General features: G+C 32.2%; 3 protein-coding genes and 1 non-coding gene across 4 annotated transcripts; all 4 read right to left on the bottom strand.

Annotated features, from left to right (window-relative positions):
* Nucleotides 1–5,307: 5,307 nt before the first annotated feature.
* Nucleotides 5,308–5,380, bottom strand: TRNAR-CCU (transfer RNA arginine (anticodon CCU)). Its single transcript has one exon. It is a non-coding gene; the product is annotated as a tRNA-Arg (tRNA).
* A 2,280-nt stretch (nt 5,381–7,660) lies between these two features.
* On the bottom strand, nt 7,661–7,996 carry LOC108332865 (pentatricopeptide repeat-containing protein At1g63080, mitochondrial-like). The gene has a single exon (XM_017568163.2). The coding sequence runs from the start codon at nt 7,994–7,996 to the stop codon at nt 7,661–7,663; it is 336 nt and encodes a 111-aa protein (XP_017423652.2).
* Nucleotides 7,997–8,041: 45 nt separating this feature from the next.
* Nucleotides 8,042–8,629, bottom strand: LOC108332866 (pentatricopeptide repeat-containing protein At1g12775, mitochondrial-like). The gene has a single exon (XM_017568165.2). It carries the CDS (start codon nt 8,627–8,629, stop codon nt 8,042–8,044), a length of 588 nt encoding a protein of 195 aa, XP_017423654.2.
* A 12,845-nt stretch (nt 8,630–21,474) lies between these two features.
* LOC108333475 (40S ribosomal protein S28) lies at nt 21,475–22,667 on the bottom strand. The gene is made up of 2 exons (XM_017568932.2): nt 22,510–22,667; nt 21,475–21,850 (listed from the first exon to the last, which is right to left on the bottom strand). Exon 2 carries the CDS (start codon nt 21,847–21,849, stop codon nt 21,652–21,654), a length of 198 nt encoding a protein of 65 aa, XP_017424421.1. The 5' UTR covers nt 21,850; nt 22,510–22,667; the 3' UTR covers nt 21,475–21,651.
* Nucleotides 22,668–25,599: the final 2,932 nt, after the last annotated feature.

Here is a 25,599-nt window from a genome sequence, read left to right as displayed (position 1 = left end):
AACAAATTTTGATTTTTTAACAAATGTTGAATTCATATACACTAAATAAAATGAATTGTCTTTTGCAGAGATTCAAGACTACTACACCAGTTCCTGAGAAGTCACTATTATTCATTAGGAACGCTGCTGCGAAGTATATAGTTAGATTATACAATAGCTCTTAAATTTAAACAATGCATTTGATTAGATAGAATTTTCTTAGACTTTGTACTTTATTTGATGTTGAAATACATTTGAACATGTGTTTGTTATGTTCAAATTGAATTTGTGTACATGTTTATATATGCAGGTCTGTTTTTGTGGTAGTGGATATCACAAAAACAGACCTGCAATTTTAAAAAACTGCAGGGGAATATGCCGCGGTTCTAACCACAACCGCGGCATATAGTGTTTCGTTTTTTTTTAAACTAGACATATGGCCGCGGTTTTAGCACTAACCGCGGCATATGCTTCTGTCTTTTGTCGCGGTTGAACCGCGGCATATAGTGGATTTTTTTTTTTTTTTAAAAAAAAATGGATTTAGGCAGCGGTTCCCTCGACAACCGCGGCATATTTCGCAACGCATATACCGCGGTTATAACCGCGGCCTAAAGTGTCTGACTTACTATCGCGGCTGAATATGCCGCGGTTCTTAAACCGCGACGTATAGTGAAAATGAACCGCGGTAAAAGCCCCTCGCTGCACTAGTGATTCATTCTATAGATTTTTTTTCCCTTAACTTTTATAAGATTTTGTTATCAGCGTAGGATCAATTGAAAAAAAATATCCTATTGACTTATTTATTTTACATTGTCAAATAAAAAAAAACTTGTTTTCCGCGTATTGATATTTTGTTATTTTGATAATTTGATCCGGGTTACTAGATTTTGGAATAATTTATTAATCGAAAAAAAAAATTATAATTTTTTTTATAGATAAACATTTCAAATAAGGAAAAATAGTTATATTTTGGTTTAAACCCTTGGTCCTCAATTTTGTATGGTAATTTCAGTTGTATCATCATTTTTGCAACTGTCTCAATTGGGTCATATTTTTTGTAAAAATGAGCCAATTTTACCCTAACTGTTAAGTGCTCTCAGACGCGTTAAATTTAGCTGAGCTGTATTTTATGTTTTGATGGCGTGGCATTGTGCATTAAATTGAATGGGTGATGTGTTTTATAATCATCAAATCCACGTGGCGATGGTGCTTCTTCTTCCTTCCAACCACCGATCACCTTTCACCTCTTTCGCTCCTCCGCCCAAACTGCTTCCTTCCAACTTCCACCCTCAAACCCTCACTCTCCAGACACACACCCTTTCTCCCTCAACCGAGGGTAAAATTCTTCAAATTAAAACATTTTTACTGAAATAAGATTAGAGAAAGAGAATTAGGGATTTGGTCAGTGGGAGAAGAGGAATTAGACTCCTAGAGAAGACGAAGACAATCAACTGCATTCTACCAATCCGAAACCCATTATGGTTTTTTGCCTCTCCCACCAGACCAATTGGAATCTGCATCCTCCACTTGAAACCAAAAGGGAACCAGAGGAACCCCAGAAGCGCTCATTTCCTCCGCTCATGCGCGTCCGCCTCAGCCTCCACCCAATCGGTCGTCGCGAGTCGTGGTCCAAGGCGTCTCCAGCACCGCTGTTCACCATTAGAGGCATCGCCGACCATGGCGTCATGTCCTCCCTTCTCCTTCTTCTCTTCGCGCGTGAGAGAGAAGCTCTCTTATTCCTCCGTCAATCGCCTCTTGTGCGAGCTCGGCCACCGCGAGGCGTGAGCCAGGGTGCCACCAGCGCCACCAGTCACCGCCAAGCTCGCGGCCGGTCATCGTGCAATGTCACAAATGATGAAGGTGATTGGTCTTCGCGATGGTCTGATTCGAACTCAGATTTGGGGCTTTCTGTTTCTAATTTGGGATTATCTGCAATTAAGGCTCACGACTTGCACGAAAGGTGGAGAATGACCGTGATTGTTTCGTGGTTGCCTCAAAGATGAGGCGCGATGATGTTGAAGGAGATGGTTGATGAAGGCGCTGATGAAAACTGGGTTTTGTGGTGTTTCGTAGGTGATTGCGATTTCAATTCGGACCAACCATTACCTGAAGGGAGAGGCATCGTGGAATGTTACATGGGACACACGGCTGGCGCGATGGCTCCGTCGTCCTGATTCCGCGTGGCTCCTCTTCTAGGCTTTTGGGAGTAAACATTGTTCTTATTATTGATGGTCTGGCGGTAGACGATTAAAAAGGATGAAGCGTTTTATGTTTGTGATAATTTTCTAAGAAACTCAATATTGAGATTGATACTGTTGAGTTACATTTTTTTTAGCATTTTTGTGTTTTTGATAATAGAGAATTTGAACTTCGGAGAGAGAAAGAGAGAGATTGCTGCTGGCGAAGCTCCGACCGTGACCGGCAGCCGGCAGGGAGGCCCATGGCCTGACTTGATGATGAACGTTCGGTGGTTAATGTCCAGATCCCTAATTCCCTTTTCAATTCACTCTTTCATTTTCTGACCCTTTTCAATCCCTAACATAGTATTTTAACATAAACCAATTTAATTTTGCCACGTCATAATTTTTTAATTTAAATAAAAATTCCATCTAATCAAACAATGCACATCAACATAAACACATCAGCTAAATTTAACACCATCTGAGAGCACTTAACGGTTAGGGTAAAATTGACTCATTTTTACAAAAAATATGACCCAATTAAGACAGTTGCAAAAATGAGGACCCAACTGAGATTACCATACAAAATTGAGGACCAACCGATGGTTTAAACCTTATATTTTTTATAAAACCATATAGAGAGTTACTCCCTCCACCATCACACACTACTTGTTGCATCTCCTCATTCCTCTTTTGTCCTTGAAACGGATGTCGATACTTGAAACAAATGTCAACATTCATGCACGGATATTGACATCCATTGAAGCACAAACAAATGTTGATATTCGTCGTTTAAAAACTAGGCTTGTTGGCAAATGGGTACCTTTTTTCTATGATGAGTATCTTGGAGGCTGCTGTGATCCCTGATAAGAACACTAGAAGATCCAAGGGTTATGGTTCCTTTTACCTTCTGGATTTTGTGATTCTCGCTCACATCTTTGCATAGTTTATATTTGCATGTTTATTCTATTTATGGTTGTATTTGCATGATCTTGAACAGTGAGTATATGGTTTGTTGTTTTCCAAGGTCACATTTAAGGATCCTAAGGTAGCCATGAGAGCATGTCAGAACCCATCTCCAGTTATTGATGGAAGAAGGGCTAACTGCAATTTGGCTTCTCTTGGTGCAAACAAGAACTGACCACTAACTTTTCAGCATTGTCCCATTCCTTACATTCTCCTATATCTAATTTGTTCTTCCTTTTTTTCTCATAATGCTTTACCATTTTTTTCTCATAAAGCCATGTGGTTCTCATTATGTTCCTTGTGTCTTCTGCAAAAAAAATGAATGGGTGTAGGAAGATTTAGAGTTACGTAATGTATTTTTAGAATAAAAAAATAGTGAGGAGGTGTAAAGAATTATTGGGGTAGTGGAAGGAGCAACTCTCAACCATATATGACTTATATTTTAAAGCGATCTCGTCACTGTATTTCTTTTTTCTGAGAGATTCAGTTGGTTGAAAATAAGTTTAAATGCTTGAACTTGGATATTGTTGAATTTATCTCATATATATTGTTTAACATGTTTTAAATTTAAATTGAATACTTTATTAATATGTTGATTTTATGATTAAATTATGTAAGTGAATTACAAAATTTCTGTTAATTGAATTTTGAATATGATTTAGATAAGTATAGTAAACTTTTCTATATCTCCTTATAATAATTTATGAAATTAAAAGTTTAAATATGCATATTTTGAGTTAAATGATCAATATCAATTTAAAATTAGTAAAAAATTATGTTTAAGCAAATCATGGTTTGGATTAATCATTTTAATAGTTTAGAAATTATGTTATTAAAATCTTTTTGGAATTGTTCTAGAAATCTAGTTTGATTGTGTTGTTATGGTTGATTTTTTCGATATTTTCGCTGAAGCAAAAATAGGAGAGAGACTCAAACCTTATTATTTATTCTATTTTTAGTTAAACAAAATATTTTTCACTCAAGTAAAAGTAGAGTTGAAAATAACATTGTTTTCAACAAAGGGATGAATTTTTCGCTCAAGCTAAAAAAAATATGTTTTTGGTCTCTTAAATTCATTGAGTGTGAATATTCTTATAAATGCAAATTAAATATTAATTCCTCTATATGATTTAATTGTGGTTTTAGTTAAATGAATTGTCTTAAATTCATTGAGTGTGAATGTTTTTATAAAGGATTTTAGTTAAATGAGTTATATTATATAATAATGTTTATTGAGATTGATGGAATTTGTATGTCATATGAAAATGATTATTGAGATTGATGAGAATATGTGAATTTATGACCACATATATGGAATGATATGTTAATTGTTGTTTTAGTTTAGCATTAAATATTGACATGTAACATTGATAGTCTAATTCATATAAACTAAGATAACATGTGGTAAGAAGTTGTAGAATGAGTTCTTACACACCATGACATGTGTAGTTGGTTATAATATACTTACATTGATCTCATATTTTTGGATTTGTTTGTAAATTCAAGTCTTGAATTAGATTAAATATTAGTTTTTTTGTAGAACATACTTAATATGTCTCTTCTAACATATGTTAGTTGATATTTTATTTATTGAATATCTTTAACATATAAATTCATGTGTCATCCATATAGTTGTTGTATATTGACTTTTGAATACAAGTGAAATATTGTGACTTATTAATAATTAATATATATATATATATATATATATATATATATATATATATATATATATATATAAAAGTACAACTCCACAAATAACATTTAGAAAATAAAGATATATAGTTTTATTTTAGTTTAATTATCTTTATATAAATGTTTACATGTGTAAACATAAGATGTATTTTAGGTTGTATTATTTATTATTGTAAGATTTGAACATATACTTTGTACAAACCAAATTATAATATAATTGGTAGTTTAATTTTTAGGGTATTACAATCAAAATTTAAACACAATCAAATTAAACATGTTATAATATTGAAGTTAAGAAACATCAAAATAATTTATCTTAATAAGTATATTTAAAGTTAAATAAGCATAATATTTTATAGATTTATATCACTCATCATAAGATAAAAAATAATTTAAAGAATTAAATATGTTTTTGAGTTATAAACTTAAAATAATATTAAAATTTATTTATAACTTTTCAAATGAAAAGATATAGTAAAACTATATACGCGCCAGGTAGGGGTCGAACCTACGACTTTCTGCTTAGGAAACAGACGCTCTATCCACTGAGCTACAGGCGCTTTTTGTTTTAAATTATGCATTTTTTCCATCATAGATAATTATACTTGTAGCTTTGTTTCAAACATAGTGTTTACACTCATTTTATGTCCAGAGTAATTTAAATCTTGTTTTTTTACCTACTTCTAAATTCTTAAACTCACACTTGTGATGAAAAAAAGGGTTTAATTTAGTTAGTTAAATGATGTGCAATAGTTATTGTTAATACATGTATTAGACATTCATTATGTGTACGAAACTTTAATATAAATTAATAGATCAATTTGAATTAATGACAATGGATTAATAGAATTACTAATTAATGAATACTAAAATTAAGTTGAATTTTTTATTATTTTCCCAACATAGTTATAAATTCTTCAACTTCGTTAGCTCTTTTGTAAAAAAACTTAAGTGTAATAATAAGCTACAATATTCTTAAATTTTACTAATTCAATAGTGTGTTTTAGAAATTAAATTAAGGGTTAAATATGTTTTTAGTCCCTCAACTATCAAGCGATTTTGTTTTTCGTCCCTATTTCAAACTTTGTACGATTTAATCCCTCACCTTAAGGAAATCATAATTTTTGGTCCTCAAAAACTAACGCCGTTAAATTTAATCTTACGTGGCTAACGGTCTGCCACACATGATACCAGCTTTCACAATAATCTTGTGCCCCGTTCACGGTGTGCCACTATTCACCACCCTCTTCTCCTTCTCTCCTCTTCCACCACCACCTTCTCCTTCAACTTCGTCCTCACACAAGCCGCCACCACCAACCTCTCGCGCAAGCCGCCGTCGCCAACCATGACAAAACTCAACCCTAAATCGCGCTCCAAAGAAGAAACCCATCCACGCATATCACAACGCCATTGACCGCGTGACACAGAATCAGAACCCGCGATCGGCGCGGCTTCGGCTCTTCCTCTTCCCCGAAGGGGAAGAATCTCGAACCAGTAGCATCAGCTCGCTATTGAACGGCTGAGCCAAACGCGAGAACTGGTTCCTCAACGCACTAAACGGTGGCGTTTCGGGTCTCGAGCGTGGCCGCTCGGAAGCCTCTTCCATGGTCTCAGAAGTACACGATTAGAATATGTTGGTGTTTCCGTTCAACAAGAGCATTTTGTTTTGATGTTTCATTAGAAGTAGTTTGATATATAATACCTTTAGAGCCAAGTAATCACTCGTCTTAAATCCCAAATCACTATCAGTTTCTAACACACTTAACAATTTTCTGAAACTGAGTTTTTTCATACGCAATAAAATTGATCAAACAAGGTAAAACAAGTATGATCACCAACAAGAGTAAAAAAAATATCAGTATCCATTTATAGAAATGCTAGAACATTGTCTATAAATATCCACATGTATGAGATCAAAACTATTTTTGGCATGAAAATTACTAGCAGAGAAAGAAAGTCTTCTGTTTAGCAAGATGGCATGTATTACAAATAAAATCTTTGTTACTATGAATAAAATAATATTTGCATTTCATTATGTTCAATCTCCCAGTAGATAGATTTTCTGATCCTACATGCCAATGATCAATATTGTGTCTACCATTTCTCTGTTTAACAGTAGCAGTATTTATGCAGCAAGACTGATTATTTTGTAAACAAAGAACATATTATTGGATTTCACTGATTTATCAATGGCCCCTCATTTCACTGGAGTGAAGCTTATTTACATAATAGAAAACTTGTAATGAGTTACATCAAAATATCAATAAGGTAATATGGTATGAAGTAAAATCAACTTGAAACTTTTGCCTAACAATTTCCCCACCACATGATCAATAGCTGTGCATTATCTATTATCACGGGGATTCGAGTTGTCCCAAGTAAATCCACTGTTTTTCTTCCTCGTCCCCTAACTTTATTTCCTTGCACACTTAAACCATATTTCTTTATGAAAATGTGAGTTCTACAATAATGAAAGAAATATGGCTTCCCTGTGGTGCAACACTGACAACCCTAAAGAAAAAACGTATTTGGGCTCTGACAAACAAGAATGGGTAATATCAAACTGTTAAAAATAAAAAAGCCATCAAGATTTTAGACATAGGGTGGGACGTCACCATTTTGGTCTAGAAAGACAATGAAATCATTCATTTCAACCCCTGTACTAATAAGTTAAACAAATTCTACAATAAAATTGCAATGTCAAAGAAAACAGAAGTTCTATAGCAATCAAAATGCAGGGTACAAAATAAAAAAATATCAACTCCACATCCAATATGAAGCATGGAAAGAGTAAGTTGCAGGAAGATAACACTCTAATAAATGAGGTTTTACATTTTATATTACAACAAGCCTCTAGATATCATTTCATAAAGAAATGTCTCTGCCTTATCAGCCTCATCCTTTTCAAATAGAGCCCTAATCATTATTTCGAAAGTTATTGCATCAGGCAAGCAACCATTGTCTTCCATTTTGGACCATAAGGTCAATGCCTCATCAAGAAAACCCTCTTTACAAAGACCATTGATCATAGTATTATAATTACATACATTTAAAGGGTAGCCTTTAATTAAAAGATCTTTAAAGATTTCTTGTGCCTTCTCAAGTTTTCCCCCTTTGCACATTCCATCAATAAGTATGTTCCAAGTGCATCTATTAGGCTGAATTCCATTTTCCATCATTGTCTTGAATAATTCAAATGCCTTGTCTAGATTATAGCTTTTTCATAAAGCATCTAACAAACAACTGTAAGTGATTGTGTTTGGTTGTTGATTTCTATCATGCATCTCATCAATAAGATCCCAAACATAAGCTATTCTCCCAGATTTGCAAAAACCATCGATAAGAGTAGTGTAAGTTATTGTATCAGGAACCATATTCCTCTGTTGCATTTCCTGAAAGAGATTTATAGCCTCATCCATCCTATCGTTCCTTATTAGTCCATTTATCATCGTAGTGTAGCTACAAACATTAGGACTCACTCTCATATGGGTCATTGCATTGAATACTTGTTTTGCATTCTTCAATTGATTAACGAAGCAATACCCATCCATTAAAGCATTAAAGCTAAAATGATCAGGTTTCACATAAGCTTTCACCATCACACCCAACACATTCTTGGCTTCTCTTAGCTTTCCTTGCTTACATAATGCATCAATCAATATATTATATGTATAAACATCTGGCATCATGCTATTTGATGGCATTTCATTGATGAAACCAAAAGCTTTTTCTAACTGATTCACTAAGCAAAAGCCATAAACTAGAGTATTATAGGTAAAAACATCAGGAGAAATTCCATTGACAACCATTTCAGAATATAAATCATAAGCTTCTTTTGTATATTTATCTTTGAATAAACCGTCAATAATTATGTTGTACGTTACTCTTGATCGACCTTCAATCATTCTGAACAATTCAATGGCAGCTTTAGTTTCTCCTATTTTGCACAATGAATTGATTGAAGTATTAGTAACTGAATGATAAAGATCACCTTAAAAAGACCGAGTGCTGATGAACTACAAAGAGGTGGAGCGGAGTAAATTTCCCTTAACCCCCTGGCAATAAATTTCCCTTTTTTCCAGATTTTCTCCCTCAGGTATGATAAAGATCACCTTAAAAACCGAGGCAGTACCATCTCTGTCTCACCACCTTGTTTTTATCATCTTCTTCTACTTTCTTTATTACATCCCAATTAATACCATGAAATAAAGACAGTTTCATTCGGCAAAACTGATAGAAAAATCGGAGGCCAGCGAAGGTTGTCGAAGGGCGGTGGAGGGCGGCGGGGCTGAGGTGAAAGACCGAGGCAGAGGTGGTGGTGTCGGGGTGGAGGTCGAGAGAGGGAGGAGGATCGTTAGCCACCTCAGACTATTTTTACAGATTTTCAATTCTACCATGACAGAACGTGGCATACCGTTAGCCACGTAAGATTAAATTTAACGGCGTTAGTTTTTGAGGACCAAAAATTATGATTTCCTTAAGGTGAGGGATTAAATCGTACAAAGTTTGAAATAGGGACGAAAAACAAAATCACTTGATAGTTGAGGGACTAAAAACATATTTAACTCTTAAATTAATAAAGTTAATAGTTACTAGAAATATATCAAGATGTATGATACATTAGTTATATTATTATTACTACTATGTACATAATTAGTGGAAGTATATTCTTTTGTAAAAAAAGTTAATTAAGGGTAATAATAAGCTACAATATTCTTAAAGTTTACTAGTCAATATGTTTTAGAAATTAAATTAATAATATTAATAGTTAATACAAATATATAACTATGTATGACACATTAGTTATATTATTATTACTAATATGTACATAATTAGTGGAAGTATGATACAGGTTGAGTACTATTATTTATCATCAATACAGAGTGCATATTTTATCACTTGCAAAAGAAACGTTGAGGGTACTTAACCTGTTTATGATAAATTCTTAAATTTTTACAACACTAACAATATTATTGTTATTATAAACGAGTTTAGATTAAATTACAATAATCACTTCTGATGTTTCATAATATTATACAAACATTTCCTACTTTTTTATCATTTAAAGTTCCATACTTTAATATTTTTTCAAATAATTAAAAGTTAGTATAATATATAAAAAAGTGTCAATAAATGTTCTTTTAACAAGTAAAGGAGGGCAATACAGAGATAGAAAATACAGAAAATATTAACATAATTTCACCAAGTCTTCAGCATGGTTAATATAATTTACTCCATTTAATTTTAACAATGAAGAATATTAAACTGTGATTTAACTTTAAATTAATATAAAAAGATAGCACAAGGTGAACAACACGTTCATCACACTTATACCTAAAAAGATAATCCAGTGTTGCGTTTTAAGCATCTCATATTAACCAATTTAGCAATGCATCGTATAAGGTTTTCACAAATTATACTAAAAGACTAAAGTTAATTAAAATGACTGTAACTTAGTTTGTTATACGTGTTAGATTGTCGCTTTCATTACTTCATAAAAGAGTAGCCACATTTAATGAATTAAAATTATATTAAGATGAATATTTTCATGAAATTCTTAATATATAAAGAAAATAATAATAATGATATTTTAATTTTGTACGTATAACAACAAAAAATTTATACATATAAATAATATCAATAATATATGCATAATTATTAATCCAAAATGTGGATATTTTGCTGTCATAGCTCTGACCGCGTAATTCGAGAGCTATTGACTAGAAGATATAATGAAAAGTTCTTCCTAATACTTGGAACGTAACTCATCTCAAGTTTATTTTAACTAAATTTTGATGTTATGTTTTATTTCGATTAGATTCTTTTGACAAGATTTGCGTGTTTAAACTTTTTGGTGTGAATAAAGTCAAACAATTTCATTCAATCACATATGAGCAGTTGTTCGGTTTCAAAGTTATTGACTATTTGGCCTCACTGATATACAGACGTTCGGCTTCACAGGTGATAGGACCATGCAGACCACTCGACCAATAGGAGTGCAATAATCGAGCGGTGAGGAACGTTCTCCATGAACTCTCACTCTTGTCCACTAGGAAGTTCCAAAACGAACTCCTAAGTCAAAAAACCGAGCGGTGTGGAACGTTCTCAGTGAACTCTCTCACTTTCGTCCTAAACCGAGCAGTGTTGGACGTCTCCGAGGACTCTCACTCTCGTCCACTAGGAAGTTCCAAAACGAACTCCTAAGTCGAAAAATCGAGCGGTGTTGCACGTCCCCAAGGACTGACACTCTTGTCCACTAGGAAGTTCCAAAACGAACTCCTAAGTCAAAAAATCGAGCGGTGTTGCACGTCCCCAAGGACTGACACTCTCGTCCACTAGGAAGTTCCAAAACGAACTCCTAAGTCAAAAAACCGAGCGGTGTGGAACGTTCTCAGTGAACTCTCACTCTCGTCCTAAACCGAGCGGTGTTGCACGTCCCCAAGGACTATCACTCTGTCCACTAGGAAGTTCCAAAACAAACTCCTAAGTCGAAAAACCGAGCGGTGTTGCACGTCCCCAAGGACTGACACTCTCGCTCACTAGGAAGTTCCAAAACGAACTCCTAAATCGAAAAACCGAGCGGTGATGAACGTTCTCCGTGAACTCTCACACTCGTCCTAAACTGAGTGGTCACAAGCATTCAGCCATTCGGCCTCCTCACACGTATTCAGTCAATCGGCCTCAAAGGTTCTCGACATTCGGCCATTCGGCATCAACTGCTCGGCCTTCAATGGCTTCGGCATCAACCCTTCGGCCTCGCAAGTACTCGGCCATTCAACTTCACAGATATTTGGTCATTTAGCCTAAAAAGTATTCAGCCAGTCGGCTTTATAGTGCAGATAAACAAAATGCTATCAAAGTCGCTAGTTAACATGGGAAAAAGTTCTACAAAGAACTCCCATCATAAGCCGATCAGCCTAGTAAAAAGTTTAAAAGGTAACTCCTAAAGTCCACCATTCGGTCAGAGACGAGCAACGACTCAAATTACAATCAGAACAACCTCCCTAATAGAACGAGGACGGACTCCCCCAAGCTCATATAAGTCTTATACTTAACCTTGGCTAAAGCCAAACGGTTAACTCGGACTTGGGGGGCATTATGTATAGTATGATATCTAGGTCGAACGGTTAGCATCCAAGACCGATCAATCTATCTACTGTAGCAGCGCTCGTCAACTCTACTGTCAAACCGGGACAACGCTCGTCAACCAGGTCAAACTGCGACAGCGCTCGTCAACTATGTATTATACCTAGTAGAGACCGAACGGTTATACACTTAGTATCGAACGGTCATACACTCAGCACCGTTCGGGCACGATTGTGGCCAACCAGGGCAAACAGTTGCATTAAAGTTGGGCCAAAATTGGGCCAACGCTTATATTATTATTGGGCCCGATGTCTAGCGGATGATAAAATAATCATAGATATCTGATTAAAGATCCTGATAAACGGTTTATGAGCAACCAACTAGAGTTTAAGGTAAGTCTATTTATATTTTATTGGACCTGTGTCATTTTAGGGTACATGAGATAACTTATAAATACAGGGTTAGGGCCAACAGTCAGGTACGTTCCATTCACACTCAACTCATATTCTCAAATATTTATATAGTGATAACTATTCACTAAATATTCAATCAAGAGCCAAGGTTCTTCAATTACACGCCTAACTTGGGCGTCAGAGTGCCTTTTGCAGGTACCTCCCCCCTCTTTCAAGGAGGAAACCGAGCGGTCAGATTGTGGAAGCTGAGTGGTCCAGGCGGAAGGAGCAGGTGTTAGTGTCTTGGTCCCATAAAATCCACACCGAAACATAAAGTATTTAATATTATATGTTTAAGAAAATAAAATTTTAACTATAATTTCTTTAAATAAGTATTCAATTTCAATTAATAACAATTTGTATTCACAAATTGCAGTATAATTGTATTGGCTTAGAAATACAGGAACATAAAAATGTTCCACTTGCATAATCCCTTTTTCGTTTATTATTAAATAAATGAGGAAAAACGAGAACCTTTACCAAAAAGGGGCAAATAGGATTTGATCCTGGGATGTAAGAGAGAACCAACAAGGCACACTCAATAGAGAAAATGCAAATTTCATTACACAATATTAAAACTTAAACTTTATAAAACTTAAAAGCAAATCCATATTGTTCATCGTCTGTTACATATAATGAAAAATATGTACGAGATTAATCTCTCTTGTATTGAATATACAAATAAGGTCTTTTATCTATAATAGAAGAAATATGGACTAAGTCCAAAATACAAATAGAAAATAATAATAAACTAACTAAAGATAAAAGATAAATATAAAATAAAGATAATATATCTAATTGTCTTCATCCTTTAAGTGGGTCATCCTAACCTGATTTTGACCTACAAACCCAAATGTTGATCTGATTTTTTTTCTCTTTTTAACATTAAAAGCTTTGTTTAACATTACAAGAATATTGTAAACATGATTTATATTATTCATTTGGTAATATTCGTTTGGATTAAATGATTCAAAACAACAAAGCCCATGAATTTTTAAAAAATTCCAAACCAATAAAATTATGCAAGGCAGAGGAATAAGCATAGAAGATTTGATACCGAATGATAAATAACAGGTGTACAAATTGACCTAAACATGTTAAAATTTGAATAACACATCCAGATCAACACAATAGAAGTAAAATATATAGAAAAAAATGCATACCTCCTTCCGTTGCAGCTTAAAATTTGAACACAACTTTGTTTTCCTAACCTTCACTCACTCAAAACTTGATGGTGTGTTTATTTGAATAGAGGAGTAGGCTTAGTGATCAAAACTGAAAATATCCCATTTGATTTATACAACTTGACCATCATAAGTTTCAAACGAATATGGGTCCGTTGCTGCCAAATGTTGAACCTACATGAAGTTGAAACAAAAAAAAATGCATAACAGTTTAATGGACCATATTATGTTCTTGAAAAATAGGAACCGGAATTGTCACAATATTCACAATATTGCTAACAATTTTCACATTACCACTAATTCTCACATTGTTAGGTTTATCGAGAAGGAGGTTCACTGGAAGACACAACACCAATGAGATTTGAATGATTCTGATATCAATTGTTAGGAACAAGATAATAAAAGAAAAGAGAAAAATAAGCATCACAAGAATGTAAATAAGCCATGTGGGACTAAATTAAGCTTTAAACTACTAATACATCACCACCAACTCCAACATTAATGTTATGTTTGATTCAAATAATGGATTTGAGAAAAAGTGAATTGATATATTTGAGAAGATTGTGATTTCATTTGTTTTAAGGGATTGAGAGGTGAAAGTAAAAATATTTGAATGTAAAGTTTGTGTAATGATTTGATGGATGTAAGAGATAAAAAAAAAGTGTTTTAATAGATTAAATTGTTATATTACAATTTACTCTTACAGTTAAAATTAATAATCATATAAAATAAAATGTAATTATTATTATTATTCAATAAGAAGAAGAAGAAAAATATTCTAAACCAAAAAGAAAAGTTGGAGCACCTTCACAAAAGCGTGATACATTTTTAAGCCATCCTTAATGAATTGTCTTCACCCTATAATCTTTTCACTTATGCAAAAATCATCTCTCTTACATCTTTCAAATCCTCTCTCAATCATACACGAATTAGTTTAAACAAACAACCAAGGACCTTTATTTGTTTCTATCTATTTATGGTAAAATGCAGGTGAATTTTATGTGTGTATCAATTGATTTTGGAGAGTAGGAACGAGAATGATCTTGGTTGGAGTGAGAAAATTTGAGTGGAAAGTCACTCCACTCCCAACAAATTATCATTGGAGTGATGCTCCTTGCACCTCACCTATTCCACCCTACATCCCCAATTTTACATATTTGCCCTTCATTTATTAAAGTCAAAAGAAAATTAATGATGACTTAATGATTTCCTAACCACCAACAACTTTCCTAACGACCAATAACCTCAAAAGTTTTTTTATTGTATAAACCCTACCCTACATGCACCCCCTTCCCAGTTTTTTACTTTCATCACAGAAGAACCAGTAGCATTTTGTTCACTTCACTTTTATTGTTTGATTGTTTTCTGAGTTGAGAGGTTATACACTGGTGGCTGTGATCCGTGGTGGTAGTGTTGTGGATATTGGAGGAGGAAGAGGAAGAGGAAGAGGAAGAAGGTGATTACAGAAAATAATATACATAATAAATAATATATAAAAAATTAAAAATTCAAAAAAAACAACAAATTCAAAAAAAAAATTAACAAAAAAATCAAAATATATTTCGAAAATATATTAAATTATATTTAACAATAAAACATGACATAAAAATTAAAATTACATAATATATAAATATAAAATATTACAAAAAAAAGATATAAATTGTTAACAAAAATAAATTTAATATACTAACATAATAAAGAAAAAAAGAAACCAATAAAAATAACCCTAAACCGCAATTCCAACTACGGGGTCACCAACCCAAATCCAAGTGCGGCGGGCCTTAACCGCAATTCCAAGTGCGGCGGGCCTTAACCGCGATTCCAAGTGCGGTTAAGGCCTCCAACTCGTCCCCCTCAAAGTTTCACCATTACAAAAGCAGAAATCAAGCACAAATGCATCATATACTCTGTCATATAACAACAGATCAAGAATTTTTTTCACACAACCATCCATCATGCATCATATACTCTATCATAGCTTTAAGGAAATCAAAAGAACCAACTTGTACGCCGGAAAAAGCTTGATGTATGTGAAATGTGTGAGAAGAAGATACCCCTGCTACAGCTCACCACAAACACCAACACCACCAGTCACCGAACCAGGATGGAGGGGGGGAAGGAAGGAGCACTCAACAACAACAATACGTTAAAAAGAAATGGTGAAAAAGGAGGGAGGATGGGAGGAGCGCTAAAGAAGAGAAAGAAAGAGTTGAGGCTTCCAAATGTGAGATGCAGCAAAGAGGAGAAATGGGAGTTAGGGTTTCCAAATGTGCGATGTAGAAGAGGAAGGTTTGGTCTTTGATTTTTATTACTGCGATGGATCACCTTTTTTCAAAACCAAAATATTCTCTGACAAGAGTATAGTTATAATTATAAAAAAAGGAGGTGTAGGGTGAACTCACTAAGGTGCAGTGAGAAGCACTCTTATCATTTTGTCCTTAATGTTTTTTACTTCCATTGTGTCTAGGTTCTTTTTTTTTACCTTTTTCACTTTTGCTATCAATTTTCAAAGTGGACAATTTCATTTAAATTATTTTCATCAATATATGCATTTTTTTAACAAAATTACTCTTATTTAATTATTAATTTTAAGGTTTAATTACTCCTTTGATCCCATTTTTTATTAAAAAATTATCAAGTTGGCCCTCCAATTTTTTTAGTCTGAATTTGGTCATAATTAGTGAAAAAATTATGTAATTAAGTCATTTTCGTTAGTAATATACAAATTGGATTAAAGATAGTATCATATGTCAAGTGTTTTTTTTTTTAATTTTTTTAATAAAATTTTTATCATTAATTTTTTTTTGTTATGTGTCACTTCAAAAGTATGTCGCGTGTAGAGTCTCAAGTTAATTCCTATATTTGTTTTTTTATTTAATTTAGTCTCAATTTTTGTTTAAATTAAACAATGTTATCCTTCTTTAAATGGGACCAAATTTATTTTTTGTATAAATCTTATGCTATTATTTTTATTAAAATTGACATTTTTATCAAATATTTCTGAAAATATGTTAAACTAAATTTAATTATATTAGTGGATTCCATTTAAATAAATTACTTTTAAACAAACTTTTGTTATGGAAAAATTAGTCTTTCATCCTAATTATGGTTAAAATAGATCTAATATATAATAACTATTAAATTTATTAATATAGATAAAATTTTACATATATAATTATTATTTAAACAAGTTTAAATAGATAAAAGAATTATTTTAATTAATAAAAAAAATTGTAAAAATGTTAAAGTTGGTTTAAATGTAATTTCAAAAATATTCGATAAAAATATAAGTTTTAACAAAAATATCACCTAAAGATTTAAAAATAAATAAATGTTGTCCCAATGATAAGGATATCATTGTTTTTTTTAATAAAAATTGAGACAAAATTGAATAAAAAAAACAAATATATTAATAAAATTAAGACTTTGTCGATGTCGTATTTACAGTGTCACGACAACTTTGAAATAACATGTGACAAAAAAAAATTCCAAAACAATTAAATGTTTTTAGAAAGAACTTTAAAAAAAATCACAAATTTACATGTAACACTATCTTTAATCCCGTTTATAAAGTATTGAAGAAAAAGACATAATTACACCAATTTTACATAAATCAAAATTAAATTAAGAGAAAGAAAATGAAGGATCAACTTGACATTTTTTTGACTTGTGACCAAAAATGAAACTTAATTTTAAACAACCACGTATTAGTTTAAAATAATTTAGTAAAAACAAATTATTCCTTAATTTTATTTATACTAATCCCTAATGTTTTATTTCATCTTAATTTCTAAAATGACATTTTAATTTAATATAATTTTATCAATATTAAATTTTTTTCATTTTAAATAATTACTGACATTGTTTTATAATACAATTTACGCTATTTGCAATTTATTTTAATTTACTTTTATCTAAGAGTAAAATATAGTCTTATCTTTTTATAATTAAAATATTTTTTAATCTACCGCATGTATCACATCACTTATCATATTATGTGATAAATTAAAAAATATTTTAACTAATAAAAACAAAAATATTAGCATTTTATCCTTAATAATAAAAATAATTTAAAATAAAATGTAATTAGTATAATAAAATGTAATCATAAAAATATATATACTACTGATTCGTTAACATTTTAAACGTAAGTAACAATTAGGGTTTGATAGTATCAAAATTTTCAAAATAGAAAATAAACTGAGACGAATAAAAATAAAAAGACCTATTTAATTTTTTTTTAACAAAAATAAAAATAAAAGACATCATTAAACCTTAATAGGAGTTGTTATTATGATAATTATATTTACCTTTACTAAAATCATCTAAAAATTTAAATGACAAATTTACAATAGTTTTACAAAAGTATTAAATTCTATTCGTTAGTAAATACTCAATCTCAATTTAATAAAATATCATTATACATTATATTTATACTCAATTTTTAAAATATTAAATTATTATTATTAAAAATTCTATAAGATAAAACTAATTTAAAATATATAAATTAATACAAAAATTATCATAACAAGATTTATTATTTATTAAACATATATTAATTTCCGTGAAAAAAAATGTATTAAAAAATTCAATTTAAAATATATAAATAAATACAAACATGAAATTAAAGTTCATTCTTAACCGATGTAGATGATATCTTCATAAAACAAATAGTATAATATAACTACATAGATTAATACCACAGAACATGCATTTTCATCCCTCAAATTTTCATTCATGAGCTCTTATTCTTCCACTAGCCAAAACACATCAAAGCATTTGTCTTCGCCTGGAAGAAATGCAACCCATTATTTTCACACTCTTTCGCCTTAAATTGATAGAAACAAACACAGTATCAACAACTCCATACCATTATCAACACTGTGCAACCCATTTAACACAAAAAGCCAAGAAAAAGAGCTTAAAAAATGTGAATCCAAATGCTAAAATCACGGTCTTGAAAATATAAGAATTGTATAAATGGGCGTGGAACCTATTTAGGTTGCGCCAAACCCAGATTAATAATTAAGCCTTTAAGAATTTTTTTGTTTACTTGTAGCAAATTAGTTTTATGTTCTATTTTTCTATCAAAATGTAGTTGACATTATCATAAATATCAAGAGATCTATTCCATTGTGTAAGGGCCTGAAAAATATAGGGTTTTTGGGCCTTAGGATTGGGGCAGCCAGGCCCGTAAAACTAAGGACACCATGATCTTAGAAGGGACTTTTCCCAATCTGAGTTCATTATCTAACTTCTCCTTCTCTCTCTAAACTATGTCTTCTTCTTCTTGCTCTGTCTTCTCTCTACCATTCACATATTTTAACCGTTGCATTGTCAAATAGGTAGTGTTCTTTCGTTCACGGAGTTGAGAGCTTCCCATCCATCCGATTAGTTTCTGCTTTGGGACGGGTAAGTCAGTTTCTCCATCTCTCTTGAACCTAGGGCATGCAACTTTACTGGTTGCACGTAGTTGGCGGCTTTTCCCTTTTTTGTTTCCTTGTTCATTCTAGCTCTAAGAGTTGTACTCTACCCCAATATGGTGGTTTGTAGGTTCTGTGGAACTTGTTTCTGTGCGAGGGTTACTGTTTCGGGGTTTCTTCTAAAGTGATGTACTTGTAACCACCAAGGTAAGGGGAGCTAATTATTTTCTTGAATCTGCTTTGTAAGTGAATGCATGTTGACTGTTGAACTAATGTGTTGTTGGATTGTATTTTACATTTTAAGCATGTTGGATGTTATGAACAGAGGTGTGTGGTTGATGAGACTGTAGTGGTTTGTTTGGGAATCGTTTTGGATGAACGGAAGGGTTGTAAATAGAACATGTAGGAAGGGGATAGGGTGAGATTTCTGCTTAGTGTCAATTTGGTAAACAGGTTCAACAGTTAGGCAGAAGGTTTAGGTTAGTTCAAGGGAAGTGAAGTACTGAAATTGGGCATTTGGGGGTCTAGAGCACAATAAGACAGTTTGGGAAACTTAGACGGGTTAAATGCAACTTGTTAAGTACATAAGGAAGGTCTAAAACATGTTAAGAACAGTAGAATGGATCATAGGTCATTAGGTTGTTGATTTAGATGTTCCAGAGAGTGAAGTGAGTTTTGATCACTTGAAAAATCATTAGAGGAATGTTCAGAATCACATAGACAAGCTTAACTGGGACATGATCACGATCTAGAGGTCTTAGAAGTTGGCCAAGAGGCCTAGAAATGGTAAGGGCTAGTGTGAGTGTGTGATTCTGCAGAATTTGCGTTCTACAGATGATGCAGAGTCGCTATGCGAGTTGCCTCGCATAGCGAGACCCTGTAGAGGATGCTCACTGTCTGAGTAATTCGCTGTGCGAGCTGGTGCACAATGCAAATAACCAGAGGGTGCTGCTCTCTGTTTGTGGATTCGCCTGGCGAGTCTTGTCGCTATGCGACTGGTGGTGGTCTGGAACCACTGCCCTTTTAATTCGAGAGGCGAGTGGGGCGCACAGCGAGAGCTTTAAGGGGGTTGGTCTCTGTCTGGGCTCTCGCATAGCGACTTGGGTGCGCTATGCGAGAGGTTTGAAGTCCGATGCATGTTGTGAGTTAATTCGCTATGCGAATTAGGGGGTGCGCTGTGCAAGATCCTTTTGTCTCGCCTTGCGTATAGGGTGCGCTGTGCGAACCTTTTCAGTCCAGTCTTCTCTTTTGTTCTTGCTTTGGGTGAACCAAGTGTGTGAAATGATTGAAATACATAGTATAATGGTAGTAATGTTATTGAACTGATGGTATGTGATGGTATGACACATGTTTGATGGTGGAGTGTAACAAGTATGGTTGATGGACGTAATTCCATGATCTTCAAGGAGAAGATCCATGGTGGTGCCCTTGGTTGTTTAGAATGAAAGTAGGAGCTCAGTCTTGGGGATCATCCTGAAACTCCAATGGTCTTTCTTCTCACGTAGAGAGGATTGAACCATTTGGTGAGGAGTAGCAGGAAGTCTCAGTCTTAGGGGCTTCTAGTATGCCTCAAGGCCCGGAATAGGCTAACCTCGTGAGTGTGGTAGGGTAGGGGAACCTAAGTTTCATAAGTCACCACGAGTGCAAGACCCGTCATAGCTCGACTATCATTCTAAAGTCCGAACGAGTCTAGTATTCAACATGTTAGGATGCGTGTTCACCTTGCCTGATTGAAGTTAACTCTTGCATACATATTGTCATATTGTATGCTTTTATATAATTAGCTCACCCTTGCTTGTTTGTGTTGTTTGTGTATGATTCCTTTTGCGATGATCATCCACTTGGATGAGAGCAGATGGTGAGGAGGTTTCTTTGGAGGCAACTTTGGAAGAAGACAGCGATGCTGCAGTTTAGGCTTCCTAGGGGTTTCTTAGTCATTTGATGATATTTTGAAATACTTTTCTTCTTTAAGTTTACAATTTAGACCTCTTTTATTAAAGTTTAAATTCTAAAGCTATTTTGAGGATGACTGTAATCCTAATTACTCTTGATTGTTTTCCTATATTATGTATGATGACGTCTTTATTATATATGTTTTTCTATATAATTGGGATGTCATTGCATGAGAAAGAAGAAGGAAACCAAGGGTGGGAAGACAGTTAAAAAGATGTTAAATATATTTAAATAGTTTCAAAGGATTTCGGCACATTTTATAGGGAAATTTACAAAAATATGTGTTTTGGAGTTAACATTAGTGAAGGTCTTCTAGCCATCAAATGTTTTATCCTAAGTTACAAGTTTACAGGGAAATTTACAAAAAGATGAGTTTTGGAGTTAACATTAAAGAAGGTCTTCTAGCCATCAAATGTTTTATTCTAAGTTAACGAAAGAATATAATATCCATTAGTCTGGTTTCTCCATACTACAGGCAATCCATTAATTAACACTACTAGAGTAAAACAAAAAGATACTGCATTCACAATTATATCAAAGCATCACCAACCACATCTCAACACAGAAAAAGCTTCATTAATCTAAAACTCATCCACAAACAGAGTAGCAGGACATCAAACAAACATCATAGGTGCACAATTTAGGTCCAGATACTCGACTTCCACTAATTGCCACAAAAAAAACAAACATAAATGTTTAGTTGAAGTCCTGAGCCAAACCATTGGGAGCTACTCTAGCGCAACCTTCTTGCTTCTCTTTCGGACTCAAGTAGGGTGAGAATGTCTCCTTCTCTCACAGGTCCTTTCACATTCCTCATGATGTGCCTGTTTTGATCATCCAAAAACTTCACTCTAACCTGAGTCACCTGACCTCTAGACCCTGTTCGACCCATAACTTTAACAACAAGGGCGTGCTTCACCTGAGATTCCATCCTGTTCAAACACAGACAACATTTATAATTTATAATGTTTAAAGTACAGATTGTGTACAGTCTTGTTATCATTCCATCTGTACAGAAAAATGTAGAACAACATAGCAGTTTAGACTAAAATTATAGATCTTCAAATACAAAATTCAGTTCAATTTATCCAAAAGTTTGAGTAAGAAGGGACAGATAAATGCATAACTAAAAGCCGTTTAGACTGAAATGAAAAGCTTTTCCCATGATTCATGAAATCAAATGACATAAACAACTAATGATGATGCTTCAGGGGTCGGAATTACAAATGTTTCTAAAAACACTTTTAGGAGCAGCATATAAAAATTCTCATGTATCTTATCTCTAGTACCAGATTTTTTAAACTTTTGCACAGGTAAAAACTTAAAGTTTACTTATTTATTTCTTCTTATCATAAAAAATAAATAAATTATCCTAACATAATTCAGAAGGCAAGATCAAATCACAAATACAATTTAAAAATTGGTTCCTTTCACAAAATATGACCAGAGAATGATATTCTTCTCTATCATAAAGTGGTTCACAGAATACTGCAAAATCGCAATTACAAAAGCAGAGGATAACAAATATAAGGACAAACAAACACAGCAATTGAGAAGATTGAAGAAAATATTGAAACGGCGGTGAAAGTACCGGAAATTGGTAGTAGAAAATAGGAGGCAAGAGTGGTGGCGGCTTTCTCTTCTGTGAATCTATCTCTGGCAGAGGACAATAACAACTCAAAACCCTAGTTTATAAAGCTCTTTACAGGGTTTTAAATTTTCTTTTTAATAGACAAAGCTGTAACACTCTTTTTAGAAGTTTTCTTTGATTAAGATTTAGCAGAATATAAGAAATTTTATAATTTCTAACAAATTTAAATACTTTAGATTTCAATTAAATTGTTTATTTTTCAAAATAATTTTGAATATATTAAATTTCATAAACAGAAAAAGAAAATATATTTCACATTAGTTCAAAAATAGTATTTTTTTATAATAGCAAAACTAATTTTAACTATGATAATCAAAATAAAATTTAAGAAAATTGTTCTAACTCTAAAGTGTCAAAAATATTTACAAAATAATATATTTCAAAAACATATTCACAAAAGAAAATAACGTAAACAAAATATTAATTATAAAACAATTCATATAAAATATATATATATATATATATATATATATATATATATATATATATATATATATATATATATATATATATATATATATATATATATATATATATATATATATCAGTAGAAGGTCAAGGATGACCGTACATCAATCAATATATTATTAAAAGATCAAGAGATCCTCTACCAACACTTGATAAAAGGGTCGAAACATCCTTAACCATCAATATAAGCAATTTTACCATAAACTTGTAATCAAATAATAAAAAATTAAAGATAATTAATCAATGTATAAAACCACATAACAACACAATGAAAGTTTGTGAAAACTTGTTGAATGAATATATCCACATTAATAACATTATAAATTTTCAAAGTTCTAAGCAAGTTTGCAATAATTATTTTACTGCTCAAAACCTTTATTGATAGAATTCTTTTGCTAGCACGCTTATGCATTTAGAGGCCATGAAGAAACATCAAAGTCAAGTAATATAGATAACTTTCTTAATATGATTAAACTTCTAGCATTATATAATAATAAGGTGACACAAGTTATGTTAGAAAATGTTTTATGTAATGCAAAGTATACTTCTCATCATATTCAAATAGGTATATTGCACATTTTTTTCCTAGAAAATTAAGAAGTCACATTCATGAAAAAATTTGAAATTCTAAATTTTGCATAATTTTTGATGAAGCATATGAATTTAAAAAAAGAGCAAATGGCTATTGTTTGATATTTATATATAAGGTTGATAATATAAAAAGACAATTTATTTATATTGTGCATGTTAAGGATACAACAACCACCGTCTTAAAAAAAGAATTAAGTTTGTTATCTTTAGGCATAATTTTGATATTTCCAATATTCGCGGTCAAGGGTATGTTGATACTAATTATACGAAAGGAGAATGAAATGGATTTCAAGCATTAATTATTAACTATAATCTTTATGCTTATTGTGTGCATTGTTTTATTCATACTTGTTTTAGTAGTTGCTTAAAGAGAGGTTATTCTAGTTATAAACTTTTTTCAAATTTGACTTTTATTATAAATGTTATATGTTTCTCTAGTAAACGTCATTATAAGTTACAAGTTGCTCAGTTAGATGAAATAATTGAATTGTTCTAAATGTGTGAACTTGAAAATGGTAAAGGAATAAACCAAATTGACACTTTAAAATGAGTTGGTGATACTCGTTGGAGCTCACATTATTACTCCATTTGTAGCATGATGAAGCTATATAATGCATCTTGTCTGGTTCTTTGAAAAATTATTATTAATAGATCAACTTATTCTTAAAGTTGTGATGTTGATTTTGCAATAATATTTTGTCTTCATTTGAGTTCATCACATTGATTTTACACATGATGAAAGAGATTATGAGAATTACTTATTGTCTTTTTCAAACTTTGTAGAAATAATCTCAAGATATACTAAATGTTATGTAATTAGTTTGTTCAACTAAAGTTTTGATTCGAATTTTGAGAGAGGATGGTTGACAAAATTTATTGAAAGGTGTGATATATTTTTTTGTGAATATGACATTGATATTTCTTAGCACATTTTAGGGTGGATATATTTTTTGTTATAATGGATAAGCAACTACAAAAATTAAATGGTTAGTTTAGTGAGAAAACAATAAAATTTTTAACTCAAAGCAATTTGATTTCTAAGGATGATTATAAAGTTTTTAACATTAATTTATATGCCCTATTGTGAACAAAAATTATTCTTTAAATTTTAGTGAGCAAGAGAATATTAGTTTAAAATTTAAACTTCAACATTTTATCAAGCATATTTTAATTATGACAATCTTTGGCAAGAATAAGAAAGTTAATGACATTTTTTACTTGATTGATCATATAATTCGTCTTATTTTAACTCTTCGTGTTTATACAACTACGTATAAAAACAAATTAAAAATAAAAGATGAATTTCTTGTTAACAATAGGTTATTTACATTAAAAAATAAATTGCGAAAAAATTTAGTTTTGATTCAGTTCTTGATGAGTTCAAGAATTTGACGGAACTAAGGACAATCCTTTAGATATATGTTATTTCTTTTATAGTTATAGGTAAAATAATTTGTGTACTCATTTTTATTATACTGGTAACAATATTTAAAAATAAAAATTTTGAGTGTATTATTTTAAATCTCCTAAACTTATTGGTTAAGATTGTCACCAATCTAAGGTGTGATAAAAATATCACATAGTTGCCCTCTAACGATATGTTCACATGAACAAATTTAACTCTTCATGCAGTTTTGAGAGCGAAGAAATGCAAAGTTTTCATGTTCGCTTGAGAGGAAATGCAACGATGAACGACGACGGATTTGCGGGATGGATAGATTTTCGGTCACCCGCGATGGAGAAGAGATTAAGAGGGATTTGCAGTAAAAAGTCATATGTGCCCTCAACGTTTTATTAAATTCCATCTTTGTATCTCACTTTAGTATATATAATTGACTCTCTTTTATACACTTTTACACAGAACCGATTCCAAGTTGATAATAAAAAGTTTGAAGAATAGTTTTATGCTCAAGCTTTTACTACTGTAGATTGACGAGAGTGCTCTTTGGCTTCGCATGGTTACAGAAAGAT

Source organism: Vigna angularis, chromosome 11, assembly GCF_016808095.1.
Source record: "Vigna angularis cultivar LongXiaoDou No.4 chromosome 11, ASM1680809v1, whole genome shotgun sequence".
Taxonomy (NCBI): Eukaryota; Viridiplantae; Streptophyta; class Magnoliopsida; order Fabales; family Fabaceae; genus Vigna; species Vigna angularis.
The sequence above is the reverse complement of the archived record's forward strand: the minus strand, read 5'-3'. Positions and strand labels throughout refer to the sequence as shown.

Coding starts and splice junctions, on each gene's coding strand:
- LOC108332866 (XM_017568165.2), bottom strand. CDS start 8,629: ATGGTTGTCAATGGAATTTCTCCTGATGTTTTTACCTATAATACTCTA.
- LOC108333475 (XM_017568932.2), bottom strand. CDS start 21,849: ATGGAATCTCAGGTGAAGCACGCCCTTGTTGTTAAAGTTATGGGTCGA.
- LOC108332865 (XM_017568163.2), bottom strand. CDS start 7,996: ATGGAAAATGGAATTCAGCCTAATAGATGCACTTGGAACATACTTATT.